This window comes from Pocillopora verrucosa, chromosome 1 (assembly GCF_036669915.1).
Source record: "Pocillopora verrucosa isolate sample1 chromosome 1, ASM3666991v2, whole genome shotgun sequence".
NCBI lineage: Eukaryota > Metazoa > Cnidaria > Anthozoa > Scleractinia > Pocilloporidae > Pocillopora > Pocillopora verrucosa.
In genome coordinates this window covers 19,938,884-19,959,506 of record NC_089312.1, presented here as the reverse complement: position 1 = coordinate 19,959,506, position 20,623 = coordinate 19,938,884, and the positions used below count along the sequence as shown (strand labels likewise).

Sequence of the window (20,623 nt, the reverse complement as noted above, 5' to 3'; positions counted from 1 at the left end):
TCCTTGTAATTCAAGTTTAATTATAATCATTTTTTAATCATCATTTGTGCATGCAATGCAATAACTTTGAATCTACAGCTACTATCTATATCTATCAATAATATTTTTTACCCATATCTCTTCGAGTTAAAGCACAGCGTGAAATGAAAAGCACTGTGGAAATATTTACAAAAAAAGTACTGATAACAGAATAAAATAAATGTTAAAAAAAATTTTAAGTAACGAACAAAGCTGCGGCAAAAACCGCCAAATAAAAACACTAAGGCAATAATTAATATTTATAGCTCATATCTCTTGAATTTAAACTCCAATTTAACTTATATATTATGTATATCTTGGTTTTTCTCATAAAGTTTCAATACATACAAGATACATCTGAAATAAATAACAATTCTTAAATAAAAGGCTCTAATTCATTGATTAAAATTACTTCAAAAAGATCTGAAAGAATCATTTTTACAACCGATCATGGTAAAAGGCCAAAAGTTATTGGCTGAAGGGGTTTTCCCGCGCTTTTTACATATGCTTTGTTGGAGCAGTTATATTGCAGTTCGTAAGGTTATAATTTGTATCAGTTGAGTAAGAGCGCTTTCATGACGGTCAGTAACTCGTTTAGAAAGTTCAGACTAGCTGGCCAATAAGGAGCCGCTATTGTAATAAATTTTTCAAAAGGGAAATTCTTCAGTGTGTTTAAAAGGAATTTAAGCCCGATGAATCATCGCAAGCCAGTCAGTTTCACGTAAGTCTATACATAAATACTTAAATTACGATTTCTCTCAAAAATGGCAATGGTCAGGAAACTCAAATCATCACAAAGAAAGAAAGGAATTTCCCAATACTCTGCAGGCACCCTGTTCTACATGACTTGCAAAAGTAACGGCCATTCGAAGAACTAACTAGACCTTTCTGGCTGGGTTCCGCCACAAAGCTTATTTAAATTTGTAACAAACGTAAAAATGTAAACTTTGTTTAAGCTCTTGTCTAGGGTTCGTTTCAAATGGTATGTCATAATGTTACTTATCATAATAATTTAAAATATTTCACAACTATTGTTAACCTCTCTCTCCACTAAAACTAAACCAAGGGAGTAGGCAAACGGGACTTCCCTTCATGTGCAAACTAAGGCTTTACAACTTACAAATCCCCATAACTTCCAGCTATGCTATAAAGTGGTCTCCAAAAAATTCGCATCAGTTCTTCGCGTGGTCAGAGGCTGTTCTGCGGTGGAGCATGAGTGCTGGAGTATCTCTGAAGTGGCTTGTTTAATCGGCTTTCTTTTTCGCCTTCCCCCGCGCGGTTTAACAGATCCTAGTAAGAATTCCTCTTCTTGTGAAATATGAAGACCCGAATCCGAAACCGAAAACCGAGACTCCGGGCCCGATGACTCAATCGACCGTGCCTTCGGTCTCCGGATAGCATCGCCATTTAAATGACAACTTTGTTTGGAGAAAGAGGAATTTTCTCTATTGTGTTCAAGGTCACCGTTCACATGGTCGTTGATTATCCGAAAAGTAAACTGTTTTTGTTTACGATGTGGACTATAAGGAGGAAGTATTTCTCCAGATTCTTTTCCATCCAACGAGTCAGAGGAAAGATTACTTCCGTCCAGATCTGGAGACGAAAACTGAGTCTGATACCGTTGTGCTCGTGGACGAGGAAAATTCCAATACAAAGATGAAGAAAAGTTCGCTTGAATTTGAGAGTCGTACTCGTAAGTTCGCGGCGGCTTCGGCGGCGGTTTATATCTGAAACTCTGCCTCCCCTCGGACCTTTCTGTCTCGAATGTTCGTGGAGGTTTAGGAGGTGGAGCCCCGTTTGATCGGGGCGTACAAGAAATATTTGTCGAAATTGAACCAGAAGAGGTAGCCTTACTTGTATCGTTATAAAGTTTCGTGAATCTTTCTGAGGTTGGTGACTCAGAAAGGTCTGTGTTCGCGCGAGGACGCGGATGAATGTCTATGACAACGTTATCAGTGCTTTGCTGGACAGAAGGAAGTATGTAATTAGCCCAGGTGGCGGAAACCCGCGAAGATGGTGCACTTTCTTCTAAATCGGAATCCTCAAAGCCGCTTTCCGGGCGCGCAATCGGTGCTCTACGTGACTCTGAAGACAGCGCAGCTACCCGCCATAAGGGGTGATTCAGTTCTATTGCACGGAAAAATGAAAAGAAAATTAAAAAAAAAATTAATAAGCCATCGATGGAATACATGAGGTCTTATATGTGATGACCACTTTTTTTTTTCACACGAGAAAAACGAAAATTGATAGATTTAGGTAGATGAAAAGGGTGGCCGACAGAACTTGCTACGATAAGAAACAACGGAGACGAATGAGACATCATACAATAGGAATTGTTGATACAAATAATTTTCGAATGATCCAAACGTAAGGCGGTCTGGCTTGACGGTTCACTTTTAACTATAATAACGATGTTCAAGTTCTAGTGGCATGACTGTGAGACGAATGATAGGAAAATAGAAACAAGCATGAACAAATCCCTTGTAGCTGAAAAAGAATTTTTTCTTAACTTGCCCTTATGCGCTTGATTTTAAGTGTTATTTGAAACTGCGCAAAAATTAAGGATTAAAAAAAAACAAAAAGAAGTTTGCAGTCAGCGAAAAAAACTTCTTCTACTCCCAACTCTTCCCTCTAACAGTAACAAGAACGAAAACAAAGAAAAGTGAGAAGGAAACACAGAAAAGCAAAGAGTGCACTCGGTGAGAAATGAAATAAAACAAGAGCTAAAGGGTGTAACACTGATCACAGTCGCTTCCTCCACAGCCGAAAAATAAACAAACAAACAAGAAAACCACATACTGAATTCACGATAAAAAAAACAAAAATTGTCAACAAACGATTTTGAATCAAGAAGCAAAGCAACGTGTCTAACTTTAATAAAAAATAAAAATTGCCTATCAATGATTGCAAAAATTCATAACAGCCACGAGTCGAGGACAAATTATGAACAGTGTCAAATTAAGGGAAATGGAAAAGAATACAGTTGTGTTTAATGTTATTGTAGAGAGTTTCAGTGTTTAATTTTAGCCTGTATTTGGTTTTATTCTTGTGGCTAATTCAACACGGGAACGTCCCGCTGAATACGATTCGAAATTAAAAAAAATCGATTCTCTCGTGGCTTCATAGTGCTACATTTTAACGTTTAAATCACGCTAGTAATGACTGACGTTTTATCAAGTTACACTGTTAACCGAAAATAAATTAGGCATGCGGAATATTAATTTACACTCCAGGGATTGATAACTTCAGAGAGCGTAGGAGCATGCTCAACTTTACCTTGTCTAAACTGTAGTTACGCTGATTTCAAAGCTGTCGAGGCTTTGTATATCAGCAGGAACGTCAAGTCCAACTTCTGTTGTTTAGTCAAAGAAGAAACGAAAAAAACCAGAGTTTATGAAGAAAAAGAGAAAAAAGTTAAAAAACAGAACCGTTCAGTGGAAGACGGGAAACTCGACGTAAGGATTTCATGCAGCAAATGTACATAAAAAGAAAGATTTACGAGACGACTTATTCTGATAAGAGGGTTAAACACTGAGCTCGTTAGCTACTATGGGTTAGAATTATGCATGTTTGGTACGCGATTCCGAGGTAAATTATTTAGTTGATTAATTTTTCACTTCAAGAATTGACAGCTTTCTTTCTCTCAATTTATGTGAGTGTTTCTTGTTGTTACTGAAACAACTGTCAGTAAGCTCCTGTCCTCTAAGATGCGCTGTGTTAAGTGTACTTTTTTCAGTGTTTTTTAAGGTCATTTGTTGATCTACCTGCACCATAGGTTTCACAAAAAATGTTCGTTATTTTGAATGATTTGCAAATCAAGGCTCAAATGAGCAGAGCGAACAAAAGAATACAAACAAGCACAGATAAAAAAGCAAACAAACAAGAACATAAATTAAAAAACATATAAATACATCTGAATGTGTTATCGCAAGAAATCTCAGCTTGCTCCGGCGGAGAAGTAAATACACTAAAAAGGCAAACTGCTAAGGGTACTAGCAACAGCCGAAGTGCAATAAAAACAACAATAACAACAACGACGAAGAACTTTAAACAAACAACCCATCAATTCACTACGATAGAAATTACAGTTCCACATAAGTGCATCAGGTTAGGATGACTGGTGCCATGGTGAAAATTAGAGTGAAAATAAAATGAACCACAAGTTACGGCAGCTGACTACAATAAAACGACCCAGCGGGAATAAGACGTCAGACGAAAAAGCAGAAAGGAACGGGAAGAGAGTGCGAATTAGTATCAGATGTTATCTGTTTATACGTCGAGATAGCTCGTTATCCGGGAAGTAAAAGGTAAGCCAATACTAATTTTTACAAAGAATAGAATTGGAATATGGGAAGGGATCATGATCTTTACAAGAGAAAAATGGCATTGGACACTTTCCCATGAGTTGTGTCTTTAATGGACAAGGAAAGCACCCTGGCTTTAAACTTGAAGGTTCAGAGGAGAGGGTAAGATTACCAAATACAGCAATTAATGAATAAAAGTTACAGAACAATACCGAATAACATAATTACCGGAAGGGGCTTAAGAGAGTGTGATAACAATCATACAGGGTCTTACCCAACGCTAGCGAGTCAGTAGAAATAACTCTCTCGAGTACTTCGTCATCTGTATCATAGACCGCATTCGCTGAAGGAAAAAATGGACAGAAGGGCAGTGAGTAGAAAACAGATGACTGCAAATAAGGTCGTGTTTCACTACTGGTATCTACACCACGTAAAAAAAGAAAAGGAATCCGTGTTTCCGGAAGTTGCTCTAAATGATGGCAAGCTCTCCTTTTAGACTTGGCTGAATTCATATATTACTGATTTAGGTTGCCACGTTAATACTCACGAAATCGAAATAGTCCGCGAAAAATCACATTAAGTCGGAATCAGAAACATGAATATTGTCATGCCTGCCTACACGATTTGTATTACAAGCTTCTGATAAAGTGTTCTGAGGATAGACCAGTTCACGATCTTTTGGAAGATTCTATCATTTCTATAATAAATGCATGCTTTGACCTGAATATAAAGTCAAACACCATCTTTGATTAAGCAAAACCCCCTTCCTCTCCCATCCCTCCCCTCCCCTCTTCCCCCCCCCCCGAGCTAAAATACCGTGTCCTAACCCTTTAAAACCAATAATAAATGTTCATGTACCTTCTCGAAGTGATCTTGACGCAATGTGATTATTTTGCTTATGAAAGTGATTAGGCTCCACAAATCCTGTAGGAGGGACCTCTAGTACGTTAGGAAATGGTGGATCTGGGGCTGAAAGAACACTCTCTTCCTGTTCCTTGGAGGGAAGGCACTGATTTAGCGCCTTTAGAACAAAGTCTGGCATGTGGTCCTCCCACATAAGGCCTGAGATTTGAATCGTCTGGAAGTCCTGTAAGTCAGCCCAAACCGGTTCGAATATGGTCCCCTTCCGACCGCATCGGCTGTGAACAAGAAACAAATAAATGGTAAACTAACAAATCACAATTACTGCCGGTTAGGCGGGCAAGTTGAAGACAGACAGATAGACAATCAGACAGATAGACAAACAGACAGATACACAATCAGACAGATAGACAAACAGACAGATACACAATCAGTCAGATCGACAGTAAGACAGATAGTCAGATTAATAATCGGTAGGTAAAGTCTACTAGCGTTTGATTATTAAATCATCTTTAACTTACCCTGGAACGGACACAGTTTTGACCACGTGAATTACTCTCCCAGGTGGAAAGAATGGTGGTGTCTGAGAGTTCTTGTTGTTAGGCAACTGGAAGTGTTCCCAGTCTGCCTCACTGTCTCGTAGCTGAGCATCACAGTTGACACATCTGCACCCATAACAGCACACGAATGCACAACGGCAAACGCATCCACGTAAAATCTTCCACTGCAACAAAGAAATATTTACTACTGCGAAAAAGACCTATTTTTTTATCCTCTCTTGTTTGGAATTAATTCAGCAAATCGTCGAGTAATGTCATTTTTGAAAAATGATAATTTCTGTCTTCCCCTCCCCCCTTCGTATTCTTTTTATATCTGCTCGCGGCGCGTGTAATTTCACAAATTAGCCAATCGTTAAAGAACTATAACCCGGACATTGGAAAATTGACGTGGTCACTATTTCGAGTATTTTTGTTATTTGTTTTCACGGAGTTAAGTTGCACGAATTAGCTACCCTTTGTTTGGAATTTTAAGAACTTCAAGAGTTTTTATTTAGCCAACTGTTGTGGTTCATTCAACAAATGTAGTGCATATCTTCTACGAAGTTTGGACTCTAGCCTCGTCTTTCGTAAATGGATTTTTTACAGGTCCTGCAGGGGGTACCTCTACTAAGGGAACTTCCTCGGAACTAAGAAAAGACTCCTTTAATGACTACCTCTTCAATGAGGATAACCGATAAGAAGGCTATAGGCCCGCTAAGGCCATTGCTACCAGTAAGAAACTTAGATAGTGTCTGTGAAAGAAGGTGTCGCCTGGATAGAAGTGTCCAAAGAAAACAGCTTTTTTATATTTACAGGACTGCCGAATAGAAGCAGATAAACGATAACCAAATTAACCCTATAACAAAATGGGGATTAGCCTCTTTAAATGGATAACACGACATAGAGGTTTATATGAAAACGCACCAGTTGTATTTTCATCTAAAATGAAATAAAAACTAGACATTTTTATAAGAACTAGGCGTTTCTAGTTACCTTACCTTTGGAGTGGTGGAATATTTTATCACGGCCATTATCTTGTTCCGAAGATCCTCCATAGTGTAAAGACTCAATCTGTAAAATAATGTTTAACTCATCTCGCCCATGACTTCTCAATCACTCAGCTACTGTGTCGACTTGTAGATTAATTTTTCATACATATTTAGCAATAATACATCTAGCTTTCCCAACTAGAGTGGTAAAGCATAAACATAGAGCACAAAACGCAATGTAACCTGACACTCCACTTGTACTGGCCACTTAGCCCCATACAATATTAAGTTGAAACTCGATCAGTCATCCTCAATAGTCAACTCTCGATTCTCGTTGAAGTACAAATATCAAGCGCTAAGGACCAATTCGATAGAAACTTTTAACTTAGATTTCGTGGCATTTCATTTAGGAGCAATTTTTCATTGAATGTCGAAATTAATTCGGGATTGCTTTGGTTTTGCTGCGCTCCGCTCAATCTAAATGCATCCAAACTTATAAACTCGTGAAGTATCCCACCACAAGGGTATCCTAAAGCACAGTATCACAATCAACTACAGGATCTTCACGAAGACATCAATAGCGTAAATTACCTTGGAATCATATCTTTCCCAATGACGACTGAGATGACAAAATCACGGACATACTTTGCCGCCGGTAGACTGAAACAGCAACCATAACATTTTTATAAATTACGATCGATCAAGCTTGTCGGTGCACTGAAGAACCAGTTTACAGTTAGGACAAACAAGATAAATGGAAAGGGTTCTAAGAACGTTGTGAATGCCATGATTTTATGCGTGAGCGAGTTGGCGCGGGCAAGTTGGTCCGTGAGCGACGTGATCGGATACCCTAATAAGGCACCTCTCCCTTGTCGAATCAGCCCCCTCTGTTTCAGGCACCGCCTGTCTAGATCTTCAAATTCTCCTCTCCTCTTTAAGCCCCAGCCCCTCCTAAACCCTCCCCCTGTAAAAAAAAATCCTAAAATAAGAAAACAGGGTAAATAACAATGCTTGAGTGATACTAAGCAAATGGTTATGACGTGATATTGACATTCATTCAGGCTAGGTAGCGCTTCAGCGTAAATTATGTGTTTGCTTGAAAACCTGTAATAGTCTAAGGCACAATAGCCTTTTAAACCAAGGAAATGCATTCTGCTTACGATAATCATTAAAATTTTGTAGAAAAGTAATGACTCGCATTTTCGCTTTTAAATTAATTCAAAATTTGACCTTTCCTCTTCCTATCCTTCCTAAGACAGCCTCCGTCTGAGGGTCATACAAAGTAAGCCCCGAGGGAATATTACAGCATTTACGGTGAGCGGATAAAGCACTTGTAAAATGAAACCATGTGAGCACCTCAAGGTGGCTCCGGGTGGTGAGAAGGCATAACAAAAAAGATCCGGGTAAGACGGTCGCAGTAACATGGCCAGAATAGCTGCTGTCCCAGCACCGAGTGAGTGACCGACCACAATGAGGCGATACAATTCAGTGTGCCTCTCCTGTAGTCAAGAGAAAAAGAAAAAGAAAAAGAAAACATTACCACAGACAACAAACTCTAGAAAAATTGTAATTTTTGTCCGAAAACTCTGCAGTTTTTTTAATTCTTCATATTCTTCAAAGAAATCTCCCACCACCCGCTCAACCAAGCAACTTTAAACTTTAGCTAACGAGTTGACATTCTTGTTGATTCCAATGATTCCTCTGAGGAATTCCTTTAAAGAGCTTACAGTTGTGGAATTTGTCATCTATTTCTAGCGGATTCTTGCTTTTACGTTAAGCTCTCACCACCCGATGAAAAATACTCTTTTCATTAGTTCAAACTGATAGTTTTGATTAATTCTTTTGTTGTTTTACGACACTCAGTGGAGTTGCGCTCTGAATCATCGCAATAAGGTTGACATATCGTATGCGAGAGACGCGGTGGGTTGAGGTGAAGGAGTTTGGGCCAAGCCCTGACAGACATTCCTTTGCGTCCCGGGGCAAAATAATTTCACATTATAATGCCTCTCTCCACCCTGGAGAGTAAACAGGTACCGGCGAAGTTTCTGCAAGGAAACCTGACGAAATCCGCGGGGTAACTCTGACGGAATAGAATCTTATCTAAGAACAGGTGTTCCAAGCTCACGTCTCGAGAAAAGCGGAAGATTACTTTTCGGACAGGTATTTATTTATTCGTGGAAGAGTCACGCGTTGTGTGACGCGGTGTTAGTTTCCGCGAGGAACTGTTGAGAATTTGAACCCGTTATAAGGAATAGTATGGGGAACGAAATATAGTCGATTTACAACGCCAAATATTGCGAAATATGAACATTTTACATTTTAACTTACATTTAAAGTAAGTTTAATAAAAATTACTCACTCCTCGTGTGCCCTTTGTAGTTTCTGGCGACCTCTATCGTTTTGTGTTTGCTTTGCCATCACTGTTATGCATGTCAAGGAATCGTCCTTATTTCGTTTCCCATACAACATACGATTCCTCGTATAAAGCGTTCAAATTTTCAGCAGTTCCTCGCGTAACCCCACACCGCGTCACACAACGTTTCCGAGAATTAATCTTAATCTCAAGGCCAGGCTTTACTCGAGAGATGAGCTTGGGACGCCTGTGATCAAAGGGGGAGGTATGATACTCACACCTCATCTCGTCATGGGAGCCGAGATACACCCCGCCACTGGGGGCTAATTACGACTCGAACGATGTCTTCACCTACGTTGTATCCCTCAGTATAATGTTAATAAAACAATCAACTAAAACTGCATACCGGATCAGAATGAAAAGCTTGAGCTAAATAGCCAGTCTCCAATTTTTTCTTGAGATAGAGGGCAGCTCTTATCATGCCCTGAAAAAATGAAGATAGAAGAGCATACAAGTTCACAAAACTTAGCACATGGAATTATTTACATTCGAAAGGATTGAACACTCAAGTGTGCACACCTTGTGTCCAAACCAAGTTGGATCTCCATCATCCAAGGGAATTTTTTCTGGCTCAACGGAGAAATCTGTAAGGATATCCTGGAACATAATATATTTGAATAAATTGAGTGCAAATAAATTTTGTAAGTTTTAACGACAAAAAACTATGTCTGAATACTGACATACGACAGAAAAAGAGTCTTTTCTTACCTGAAGTGACAAAGTTCCCCTGATTGTGACTACGATGGCTTTTTTAACATGATCCACACTCACAAAGAAAGGTGTTTCAAAGAGCTGGAAAAAGAGAAAAATTACAGAGAAGACATGTATGCGTTCCTATGAATATACTCTCTCAATCTTAGTTAATTAAAGGGATCTTGAAAATATTAACCCCTTCTTAACAAGATATGGAAAAACAAATGAATAAAGGGGGTAAGTTTCTTAAGAAACTGTGGAGCTACGACGGTGGGAGAGTATAACAGGGTAATTCAGTGTTATCAACTGAGTTGATAACGTAAATTGGCCACCGTAAAGAGTTTCAAAGTTGACCGGTTTCGACTGCTAGCCCTCCGTTAGAGCGATACAAGGCTAACGCTTTAATTCGCTCTGACTAAAGGTTCGCGCTTGAAACGTCAGCTTTGAAACTCTTTGCGGTGGCCAATTTACGTTAGCAACTCAGTTTATAATTCTAAATTTCCCTGTTATGAAAAAAACCCTCGGACCCAAAAAACAACCTTACATTTCTATATACATTGTAGGCTGAGTGAAGTCCAGCCAATGTCACCAACAAGGAAATGATCAATTTCTTAATTTCCCAAAGCTGTCTGTTGGATTGTGTATCAAATATGAAAGGAGAATTACAGTGCTGACAACTTTTGGAGGTAAGAGGGATAAATTATGAACAAATAGAGTTCAGAGAATTGAGGATTCATTAGAAAATAAAGTAGCATGAAGAATATAAGGCATATAATACTCTCCACATCTAAACAAAAACTAGCCTAGATCACCCAAAGTTAACCTAAGAAAGATGCGTAGTAGCCAAATAATTCTCTAAAAACCCTGATGCCCTGTGGACACAATGGAGACGTTACTAGTAAAATTAAACTTACTTTGTTGTGATAGCTGACATAAATGACATCACTGTTGTGAATGTTAGCTATCCTCTTTAAGGCTGAGTAATTACATCGGCAGCAGTTGTCACTTTCAATGTCAACAAACTTTTGTGACCTGGGGTCTGGATGACGACATGGATAGCAACACCTGCCATAATAAACAAATAATGTGTTGCTTAACTTGACAAAAAGTTAGCATAACAATGAAAACCTTCTTGGAGAGAACAAACATGAATGACATTGCAATAACAGTTCCATCCTCACGTCCTCTAAGTTATACAAAAAAGGAATTCACCATGACAACAAGTTGCACTAAACACAAAGCACTAATCATCAAAATTCGTACCAAGAAAGGGTCTAATAAACATTACAAAGTAAGACAGCTTTTAACTCTTTAAACCTAGGAGTGATTAGCACCTAATTTCTCCCTACAATATCAGCCCTGAATCACACATTAAGGTCATGAGAATGGAGGAAATGATTACCAACAAAAAAAGCTTTTGATCAGTATATAAAATCTCCTTATCAGCACCTTAGAAAATGTATAAAGAACAGTATGGAGAATGTACATAATGACATTAGGGTGTAAAGGATTAAGTAAGCATTAACACATTTTGTGTACATTGTTCATTCTTGCCAAATTCCCTCTCTTCTTCCTTCTCCTCCACCCCCCTAAACACCCTTCTAAGGTACCATGGGTGCACTAGTACCACAGGTTCTAAAGGTGTACAATTTAATGTACCTGAAACTTTTTAAGAGCTTGCAACATCCACAAGCTACATTGTTCTTCATGTAAATTGGCCAACCATAAGCAGACAATGCATAGTTCATGTAGTAAACAACATCCTTGAATAGAAGCAGTTCTTTCTAAAAGTGAAATTGTAGCAGAAGAGCAAAGCTATTAGTGGAAGAGTAGTAAAATGATCCTATGGCAAAAGGGTAAGTCACTGGACATGAATTTCAGTTACAATTCACAATGTAAGAAAACTGGCCTCTCACTATTAAAATCACACAAGAAACAAGGGTTATTTTGGAGCATTAAACATGTATATAACAATTGTACAAATTGAGATAAAGGTAGGAAAAAGAAGAGGCCAAATTGAGAAAGAAATATTAAAATTACTCTTTAAACACAAGCAAGACTAACAAATGTGGCCCTAAAACAAAACATCTGTATTCACTGTTGAGGGTTTTGGGAAAGTAACGCTCCATAACAGTTTCTTTTCCACTCTTACAAAAACAAGGCTTTGATTGATTTTTAGGGTGCAGATAATTTCCATATTTTATTGAAAAGTGTTACAAGCATGAATACTGTAATTCTTTCTACTCCCCTGACTACAGCATTGTTTAACTCACTGAAAACCTGACACAGACTTTTGCAAGGATATTTTTACTATGTAACTACCCTTAACCAAATAAGACTCCTTACCTTGTCTTTGAGGTTCAGTGCTCTAGATGTGTTTGTTCTTTGAAAGCGTAGTGATGACTTTTTGACACCTTTCTGCAAATCACAACACCAGACAAATATGAAAAGGAGCATTAATTATGTTTCATACAGTACACAGTGCAATGTCGCCATAGTATCATTGTATGATAGTCAAACAGTAGTATCAGAGAAAGATATGAACCCAATCTAACTTCTCCTCACAATTAAAAGCAAATCATGCCAACAGGTGATCAGACCAGAAAGGCTTATAGCCAGATGGTGTTATCTTCACAGATCACAAATTACTTTGTCTTACTTATAGAGAACTTTATGGAAGTCAGGATGTGCGTGACATTACCCCAAAAGCTAATGTTCAGTATCATATGGGCTAGCTGTATCAAGTCTCTCATATACAGAATTAATCTCCACATCCATTGTACAAATCAAATACACATCTTCCTAACAGAACAAACTTTGGATCATGTCCTCACCTAATATATATACTCTGAGACAATAATTTCCAAAACGTTTTTGCTCATGGCTCATCCCAAAGTCACTAGCTTGATTAAATTGTATCTTACATCTCATATACACATGTGGTTCGTTATAAAATAACTGAAGACTCAATGCTATTCAAGGTATTTTTGAAGGTTTCGATCAGAATAACCAGAATATGGTACTGGAAAATGGCACAAAAGGAATGATATCCAAAACCTCAAGAAATAGTGGAATCTTTACAGTCTTTCAATAAGCAGGTCTTCAATACAATCATTAGAGGATGTACAAACAGACATTCTGAAAGTGTAAATCTAAGAACAACAACTGTACTGCATAATTGTCAAACAAGTTATAGAAACACACCTGAGAATCTAGAACTTGTTGTTGCTCAATTGCCTTCATCAGGGCATAGTGTTCTTGTTGTTTCTGATACTTTCTTAGCAAAACAAGTCCAGCTGCAAAGTCTGATGGAACAACATCCAAATCTTGGAAATATTCTGCAAGCTTCCTATTATCAATAGAGAAAACATATCGTATGAAAATCTAGTACAGGGTACAATTATAAAGTTAAATTATGATTACAAAATCAAAATATTTTAATCAATAAGTTTACAATGCAAGTACATCAGTGAATCACAGAGGGTAAATTGATAGATTTATGTACCTTCCAATAAAGGTAAAGACATTATCATCTCCTTGTCCTACTCCAGAGCAACAAAAACATCGCTTGAAGCATCCTTCCCAACGTTTTTCATATTTGCGCATGATGTGGTTACCATAACTGACTGAAGCATCTAAACTATCTCCTGTTAGCTGTGCCTCATTAAAATCAACCCACATTTTCCCAGCAGAGTCAAATATACAATATATAATAACCATAACTGTAAATAAAAACAGCCAGTTGAAAATCACAATTGCTCTTGAAATATAAATCTCATGAGTCAATTCACATGTTGTGCCATCAATAAATATCCATTTTATTCCTATTGAAAGCCATAGGACTTCCAAGATAGCAAGGACAAGACGAACATAGAGAAGTTGTGGTATTAGATTTCGAGGTTCAGTGTCCATGATGGACCCCTTTCCACTCATCCACGCAATGGAAAGTTCCATAATATTTGTTGCAAAAAGAAGGGCTAAGTAGCCTCCCATAAAATAATCTAGGGTCTGTTCACAAATATGTTGGTCTTCTTTGTCAGCTTGGTGCAGGTGGTAAAAGCCATGATAGATACCAACAGCTAATGACAATACAATCATCCTGAAAATGAAATAAAAGAAAGTTGACTACATATTTACAAGCAGTCAAATCTAATTTATCACCAATAAATGAGAATAGGCCTCTCCCAAGTTCTTGCAGTTTGGTGATCTGGTGCCAAAATTATGGCACGAGGACAAGGCTAAGTGCAAAGTCGCTCTCATCAGCATAAAGATTGAAGTGCCATAATAGTGAAAAAGAATGCAGTTTTGTTGAAAAATGGCTAAACTCTGTTCAATTAACCAAACTATAATGTTTTTATGTTAAATGATAGACTAATTCTGCCATCTCAGTGTTTTCAAAACAAACTAGTTTTCACAAGTCTGTGAATAAGAGTCCTCCTCTTTTCTTCTACATTTCGTATTGATGCGAGCGGCTATCTGATTCCACTGCTCACTAAAACATGACAAGTCAAACTTTCTCTGTAAAAAAGCAGAACTGTTCTATTTATCCATGAAACTGCAGCAATGAAGAATAGCCTTTTCTCCCAAAGACCATGAAAAACTGTTGGAGGAGAAATTACAAATAAGTGAAAGCAAATTTCCAGTACCAATAATTTTAAATTCTTGGACTTACAGCTTCTCTAACATTCCAGAGCTTTTGTTCAGCATTGCCTAAGTTGTTTTGATGTCATTATTTAACTGCTGTTTTAGGTCTTGCTCATTTGTAGCAAGTAATTGCTGTAGTTTGCAGAAAGAAATTGAAATCAGTTATTTGTGAAATGAACTCAAAATCTGTATTTTTTGAAAAAGAAATCTGTAATTTGCAGTAATCTGTAGTTAGCAAAATGGTAAATCTGTAATTCACCCTACACAAGAAGTGCAGAAAACTTAAAGCTACCAGCTGGAAGGATGAATGGGTCAGTTCACTAATCTCATTTCTTGCATAAATCCAACAGTTCTGCTTTTCTCTTCCATTTGCCACCATCACTTAGCTGATGCCTCTCTCCCACAAAAATTTTTCACTCTCGCACACTTAATTCTGAGAATTTTCCTCAAATTTTCACCATCACAGCACTTTATTCTCTATATTGCTTAGGGTTAGTGGCTTCGCACTTAGCCTCATCTTCATGCCGTAATTTCAGCACCAGATCACTGAACCGTAAGAACTCAAAAAGGACCTATTGGAATTGGTGGGTGTTAATCATACATGCACAGGGAAGGTTTCTATGGAAACCCAGAAAGCTACAACCACCAGAAGCAAAGGTTACACATCACTGTCTAGTAGAAATCTTATACTTTTCCCAGAGGGAAGGGGGAGTAAATGACCTTACTCACAGGCCAAGCAAACAAATGTACAGGGCTTCCCTTTATACACCTACATACAAAGCGCCAACCAAAAATTTAATTTTCTCTGGGTCAAACTAACCAAATCTGCTGAAACACTTCTTGATCCAAACCAAAACGAAAAAGTAGAGTGAAGCAAAGATTCCTAAAAAACACTAGTAATCATTAAAAATTGTAATTCAGTGCAGCAAGTTTTGATATTTTTGGTCCCTAATTGGCAAATCAAACAAAATTTTGAGCTCTACATTTGCAGCAAATGTCACCAATTTCCTGACCAGTGAAGGAAACTGCTATTTCATTATTACTTAGTTTGCATTTAGGATCCAAAGTTAAATTGATTTATTCATTAACATTTCATATTTATTACTCCTTACTCTTGATTGAGGAAAATAAGTTGCCCAAGCAAATTTTAAAAAGCAGCATGTACGATTTCAAGCCTTAGCCCTCTGTCAAAGCATTTGTGCAACATAGTGCTTCCTTTTTGCTTAGGGTTAGGATGAAAAGGATTAGTTTGCAACCATTTTAAAAAGGGATTTGACTCAAATTATAACCTTTTCATAATCACAAGCACATGTACATCTGTTGCAAACATTTTGTGGAAGTCAACATCAACTTATCCTGGAAATTATTATGTAACAAAGAATCACGAGCAAAGCTATGTGTCAACTCCATGAAACACGTAGCATTGTAGCAAGCAGACACCTACTAGATTCTTACAAGTGTCTGATCAATACAGGCTATCCATTTGGTACAAAGTTCTACATGATGTCCAGTCTGCTATGATGAAAAGGTGAAATTTATGGTCTGATGTAGTGCAAACTGTATTTTAAGTTAATTTTATCGGCTATTTTATGAAATCAACTGTGTAGTGTCTCCATTTAATACACATTGTATAAGCTCTGTGTCATCAATTTGTTGATTAAAAAGAAAATCTGTTGGCAAATACAGTTGGAAACAGAGTAGGTGAGTTTGGTCATTGCAGACTATGTAGTTCAACAATTCGGACTCTTTTAATAATATGGTGATAGTAAGGTGCATTGCACAAGATATGTTTTCAAAAATGTTCCGCATTTATATAACAGAGTATTACATCTGAAGTAAAGCCTATTTCAGTGTCCGCTCCATCCACTCAATAGAGGTATTGCCTTGAAACAGGTTTATTTGCAGTAAACATCAGAGGATAAGAAGGAGAAAGAACTTGGTGTCTGCTTATGTAAAGAGTGACCATTAGTTTCAGTGTTCTGACAAGAAGCAATGGCAGCTGGAATTTACCCTGGCTACTCATTTCTAAAGGGCTGGCTTATTTGATGGGGAAAAAAAATATCTACAATAAAATAAAACATTTGCTCTGGCTTTGTATAACCCCTAGGGGATCTATTCAAACCAATAAGAAAATGAAAATCAAAGGAAAGGGAAATACATAATTTGGATGCTTGCGCTTGGCCACCCAGTTGTTTTCCCCCACTATTGTTTTATAAGGCTAGCTAAAAAAAGAAAATCTGGAGAACTCTGCACTTTATACACATTGAACAGAAACTAACAAATAGCCCCATCTTGAAGAAACTAACTATTCTGTTTGTCACAGGGTTTCAGAATTGTATATTTGTAAAGACACCATGACATACATTGAAAAATGTACACTTGTTATGCAAAGGTTGTGTTTTCTTTACATCTCCTTGGCTGTACAGTGTGTAAACATGTCCTTTAGTGAAAATACAGTACCAGAAAATGCTTAGAAAATGATGAAGAACTTGTCACTTCTCTGCAAGAGCTTTGAAGTTGAAAGAAGTTAATTTGCATTATACGTGTAAACAGACTGCTTTACACAGCAGGATGTTCATAACAAATAAATATCACTAATTACACGACTGTATACTACTCCTTCAGTTCATCACAATGCAACATTCTGGCATTTATTCTGTTTCTTTTTTTCATGCTAAATACTGTGCCTTCATATGTTATAACTGTATGACACAAGAAATAGTAATCATACATTTAACTAACTATTTAACCAACTATTTACTACGTTGTGTAACATTCCAATTTCAATTTGTTGGGTCAGTCAAGTTGGTTCATTTGAGTCAGAGTAAATCCAAATTTCTGCCTTGGGGTTTTTTCGTTCATAATACACAGCCTTCGTTGTCAATTCTATCTTTAATGTTTCTTCCATTTTCAAGGAGAAACACAAACAACAACACACTCTGTTGAGCTACAGTAATTTGGAAGAAATGAGTCATTCCTTTAATAAATTCATTGCTGAACCAAACAATATGGTTTTTCTGACAGCATTTCATTAGTCACTTAACAGAAGATAACATCAAGTGAAAATGAATTGTTTTTATACAATTTTGCACTAAACATAACAGAATTTGTTTAATTCAAAGTTATGAAAAATACTGTGCTCAAATAGAGAGAGAGACTTGGCTAAATGCTTCAAAAATTGCATTTAAGTCAAAACTGCAATCTACATGTAAGCACGTTCCACCAGAAACCCTTTAATTGGTTTGAATTGCAACGTTTCTTTGCGGTAAATGTTTAATAAGGATATTATATATAATGAGCATGTTTTCAGTAGGAAAACTGAAACAATTTTCAAGTTTATAATTCTACTGCACAATATTATACATAACATCCAAATCTTATGATGTGACCTAAAATAATTTCATTAGATACAGTTTATGAAGGTCAGGGGAAAACAAGCATGATTTAGACTAATTAGACCAAAAACTTCTTTGACCATGACCTTCTTTTGTGTGGTTAGTGATGACATTATCCACATTTTTTCTTCACATTAGCATGAGAATGATGAGCTATATGACAAAACATCTTTTTTCTAAAAATATTACAAAATCAGAGAAAAAAACTTAAAAATGAGTTCAGACAAAATATTCTTACAACTACATGTAAGTAACCAATGTTTGATACTAACTGACCTTCTATAAAGAGAGGAAGTTGTAGGAAAATTCTTTATCGACCACCATCTTATTTAATAATTCACTGCAAGGGATGATTGCTGATCCTTTCCATATATGGAAAAACTTAAAAGGAACACTTCAATGTTCAAATCACAACTCTTTCTAAATCAATTAAGCTAGGTCCAAGTTCAAAGAGGACTAAGAATACACAAAGCCCTCATTTTTTTTTTTTTTTAACAAAACAAACTGTTAAAGTATTTACAATCAAAGCTAAAGTAACATTGATAAGAAATTTCAAATTTAATACAAACGAATCAAACCAGACAGTGTTTTGAGGTTTACAATTGCTGTATAGTTTTAAACACAGTGTTTATAGAGCCAAGCAATTGCCCCAGTACAAATTTCAATTGCCCTGCAGCCACTTTTTTATAAATATTTCCAAACATCTATAAACAAGATGCCAGAGGAAAAGAAAGGTGTGAGCTATCTGCTACAAAGCTGATAAAACAGTTGGTCTGATATCCAAGTTTGAAAACAATACGTTTAATCTTTAGTAAAGCCAGTCTGTTTGATATCAAACCCACAAGCCACATAAAAACAGATGGCAAAGACAAATTGACACACATGTCATCCACATGATCTGTTTTCCCAACATAATTGATTTCACTGGCTGAAAACACTCTTAAAAATTAAAAATAAAGCTATTCACTAAACATAGAAGTCCATCCAAGCACAATACTCCAATAATTATCTATCCTTTAGAAAGATAGATACTTGAATACATTAATGTCATTAAGATTCTAAAACTAAGAAATTCAGAAAACCTCAACCCTGGAACTCGTTCAAACATTTGACAAGGTAATTTTTAATTGAAATTTACAAATTATCCCACATACGAGGTAATAAATTAAGAAAATCAACTAATTCTATTTTTCTCAACTCAGTCTATTCTTGGAATGCTGGAAAATTCTGAACACTAGTGACAATATCCAGATCTAACATGGAGCAGATTCGACATTGCATAGTTTTCCAAATTATAAATTAAATATAAGCAGAAGATTGATTCTGTGGCTTGATGAAAATGCACTGGGCTGTGTTGCAGGATATGCAGCGCAGAGTTATCTTTAGCAACAAAAACGCCATTGCACATGGACAACAATCGCAAAGAGGAAAAATAAAATCAAAAGTAATTGTAGCATTTTGTTGTTTTGCAGAAATAACGTAATTTTGAATATCCGCATTACGGTCAATATAAGAACATGAGATTGAATTTCTCTCCTGACTACAAAAAACGTCTCTATTCAATTTTTCATTGCGATATTACAAAGTTTCTTGAAGTGAAAATATAAGACTTTTAAACCAGACTACAACACCACGCAAGACCTGCAGGGTGTAGACGATAAACTCATCTCACCGAGAAGACAAAGCACGCAATCGTTTCACTCACCCATCACTCAATTATTTCAAACAAAATTATACGACATACATATCGATGCACCAAATTTTACTTTGGCAACTTACAGTACCCTTAAAGAGAAGATGTGAATCACTATTTGATACCTAAAGCTCGAAGATTATAGAGTTTCCAAAACAAGATTTCGACACGTAGATAAATCCACTTGAGTTGTCGAAAGAACATTCCTAAACTCGAGAATTTAATTATCACTAATAGCTGGGAACGAAAAATAACACCGATCAACGGCTAAATAGAATTATCTGCTGTGCAAACATACATCTTTCTCTTAAGTTACGGAAGCATGAAATTGAATAGCAACAGAACAATAGCGGACTTCCTAAATAAACCGAGTTTTGCGGAGTATTGCACATGCCTCCTTTCCAATTACATGTAGGTAAGCTCCGAAAAGAGGGGTGCAATATAATAATCTGCCTTACAGACATTTTTACCGTGATATAAATAATTACATGGTTTATAACACGATTATACGCTTACGGCATGTCCCATAAGGTCGAATAGTTGTAGAATTTTTCTAAAGTATCTTTACGTCAAACATTTTGTGTAGAACGGAACGTACACATAAAACATGCTCGCATACTTCCCAAGATCCATCATTACATGCCATTAACAGCGTGGAATAGAACATTTTTCCTTACCATATTCCTCTGATGACGAAAGCAATTCCAAACGGAATAACCAAATCATCGCTTGCAGCCATCCAGCGACGCCTAAACACAACAATTCCCGGCATGTTTTGATGAAAGAAGGAAGCATCCACGTGAATGTTTCCACTTAGAAGGGTTTCCCCACAAAGGTTTTTGACGAGAAACTTTCCTATGGATTAAACGTACTTATCCCTTAGAAAACCAGGGTAATTTATATAAAAATCACTAAAGAAGTGCTTTTTTGGGGCGAGTCAAGCCATCAACAATTCTTTAAAGGAAGTCTCCTTATGTACGCACAGGAGACCACCGTTTTTATATTTGCATAAGTTTGCGCATGACTTAGATGTAATTCATGATCGCTGGCGCAGAATATGAAAAGAGGAATGTG

General features: G+C 36.9%; 1 protein-coding gene across 2 annotated transcripts; it reads right to left on the bottom strand.

The window, feature by feature from the left end:
* On the bottom strand, positions 1-20,529 carry LOC131791822 (diacylglycerol lipase-alpha). 2 transcript variants are annotated; one of them, XM_059109200.2, is made up of 17 exons: positions 20,227-20,529; positions 13,323-13,916; positions 13,022-13,166; positions 12,164-12,235; positions 11,477-11,601; positions 10,732-10,882; positions 9,833-9,916; positions 9,644-9,721; positions 9,471-9,548; positions 8,068-8,210; positions 7,303-7,371; positions 6,721-6,793; positions 5,705-5,907; positions 5,181-5,461; positions 4,597-4,665; positions 3,295-3,370; positions 2,007-2,145 (listed from the first exon to the last, which is right to left on the bottom strand). In XM_059109200.2, exons 1-16 carry the CDS (start codon positions 20,319-20,321, stop codon positions 3,300-3,302), a joined length of 2,331 nt encoding a protein of 776 aa, XP_058965183.2. In that variant the 5' UTR covers positions 20,322-20,529; the 3' UTR covers positions 2,007-2,145; positions 3,295-3,299. The 2 variants fall into 2 exon arrangements, with proteins under 2 accessions (XP_058965182.2, XP_058965183.2); XM_059109199.2 differs by lacking the exon at positions 3,295-3,370 and having other exon boundaries at positions 1-2,145.
* Between the last annotated feature and the right edge of the window lie 94 nt (positions 20,530-20,623).

Excerpts from the sequence above, each read along its gene's own strand:
- LOC131791822 (XM_059109199.2), bottom strand. The coding sequence starts at position 20,321 with ATGCCGGGAATTGTTGTGTTTAGGCGTCGCTGGATGGCTGCAAGCGAT. Across the intron at positions 8,211-9,470 it reads AAGCTTTTCATTCTGATCCG|GAGAGGCACACTGAATTGTA; the intron begins GTATGCAGTTTT and ends TCTTGACTACAG. Across the intron at positions 5,908-6,720 it reads AATATTCCACCACTCCAAAG|TGGAAGATTTTACGTGGATG; the intron begins GTAAGGTAACTA and ends TCTTTGTTGCAG.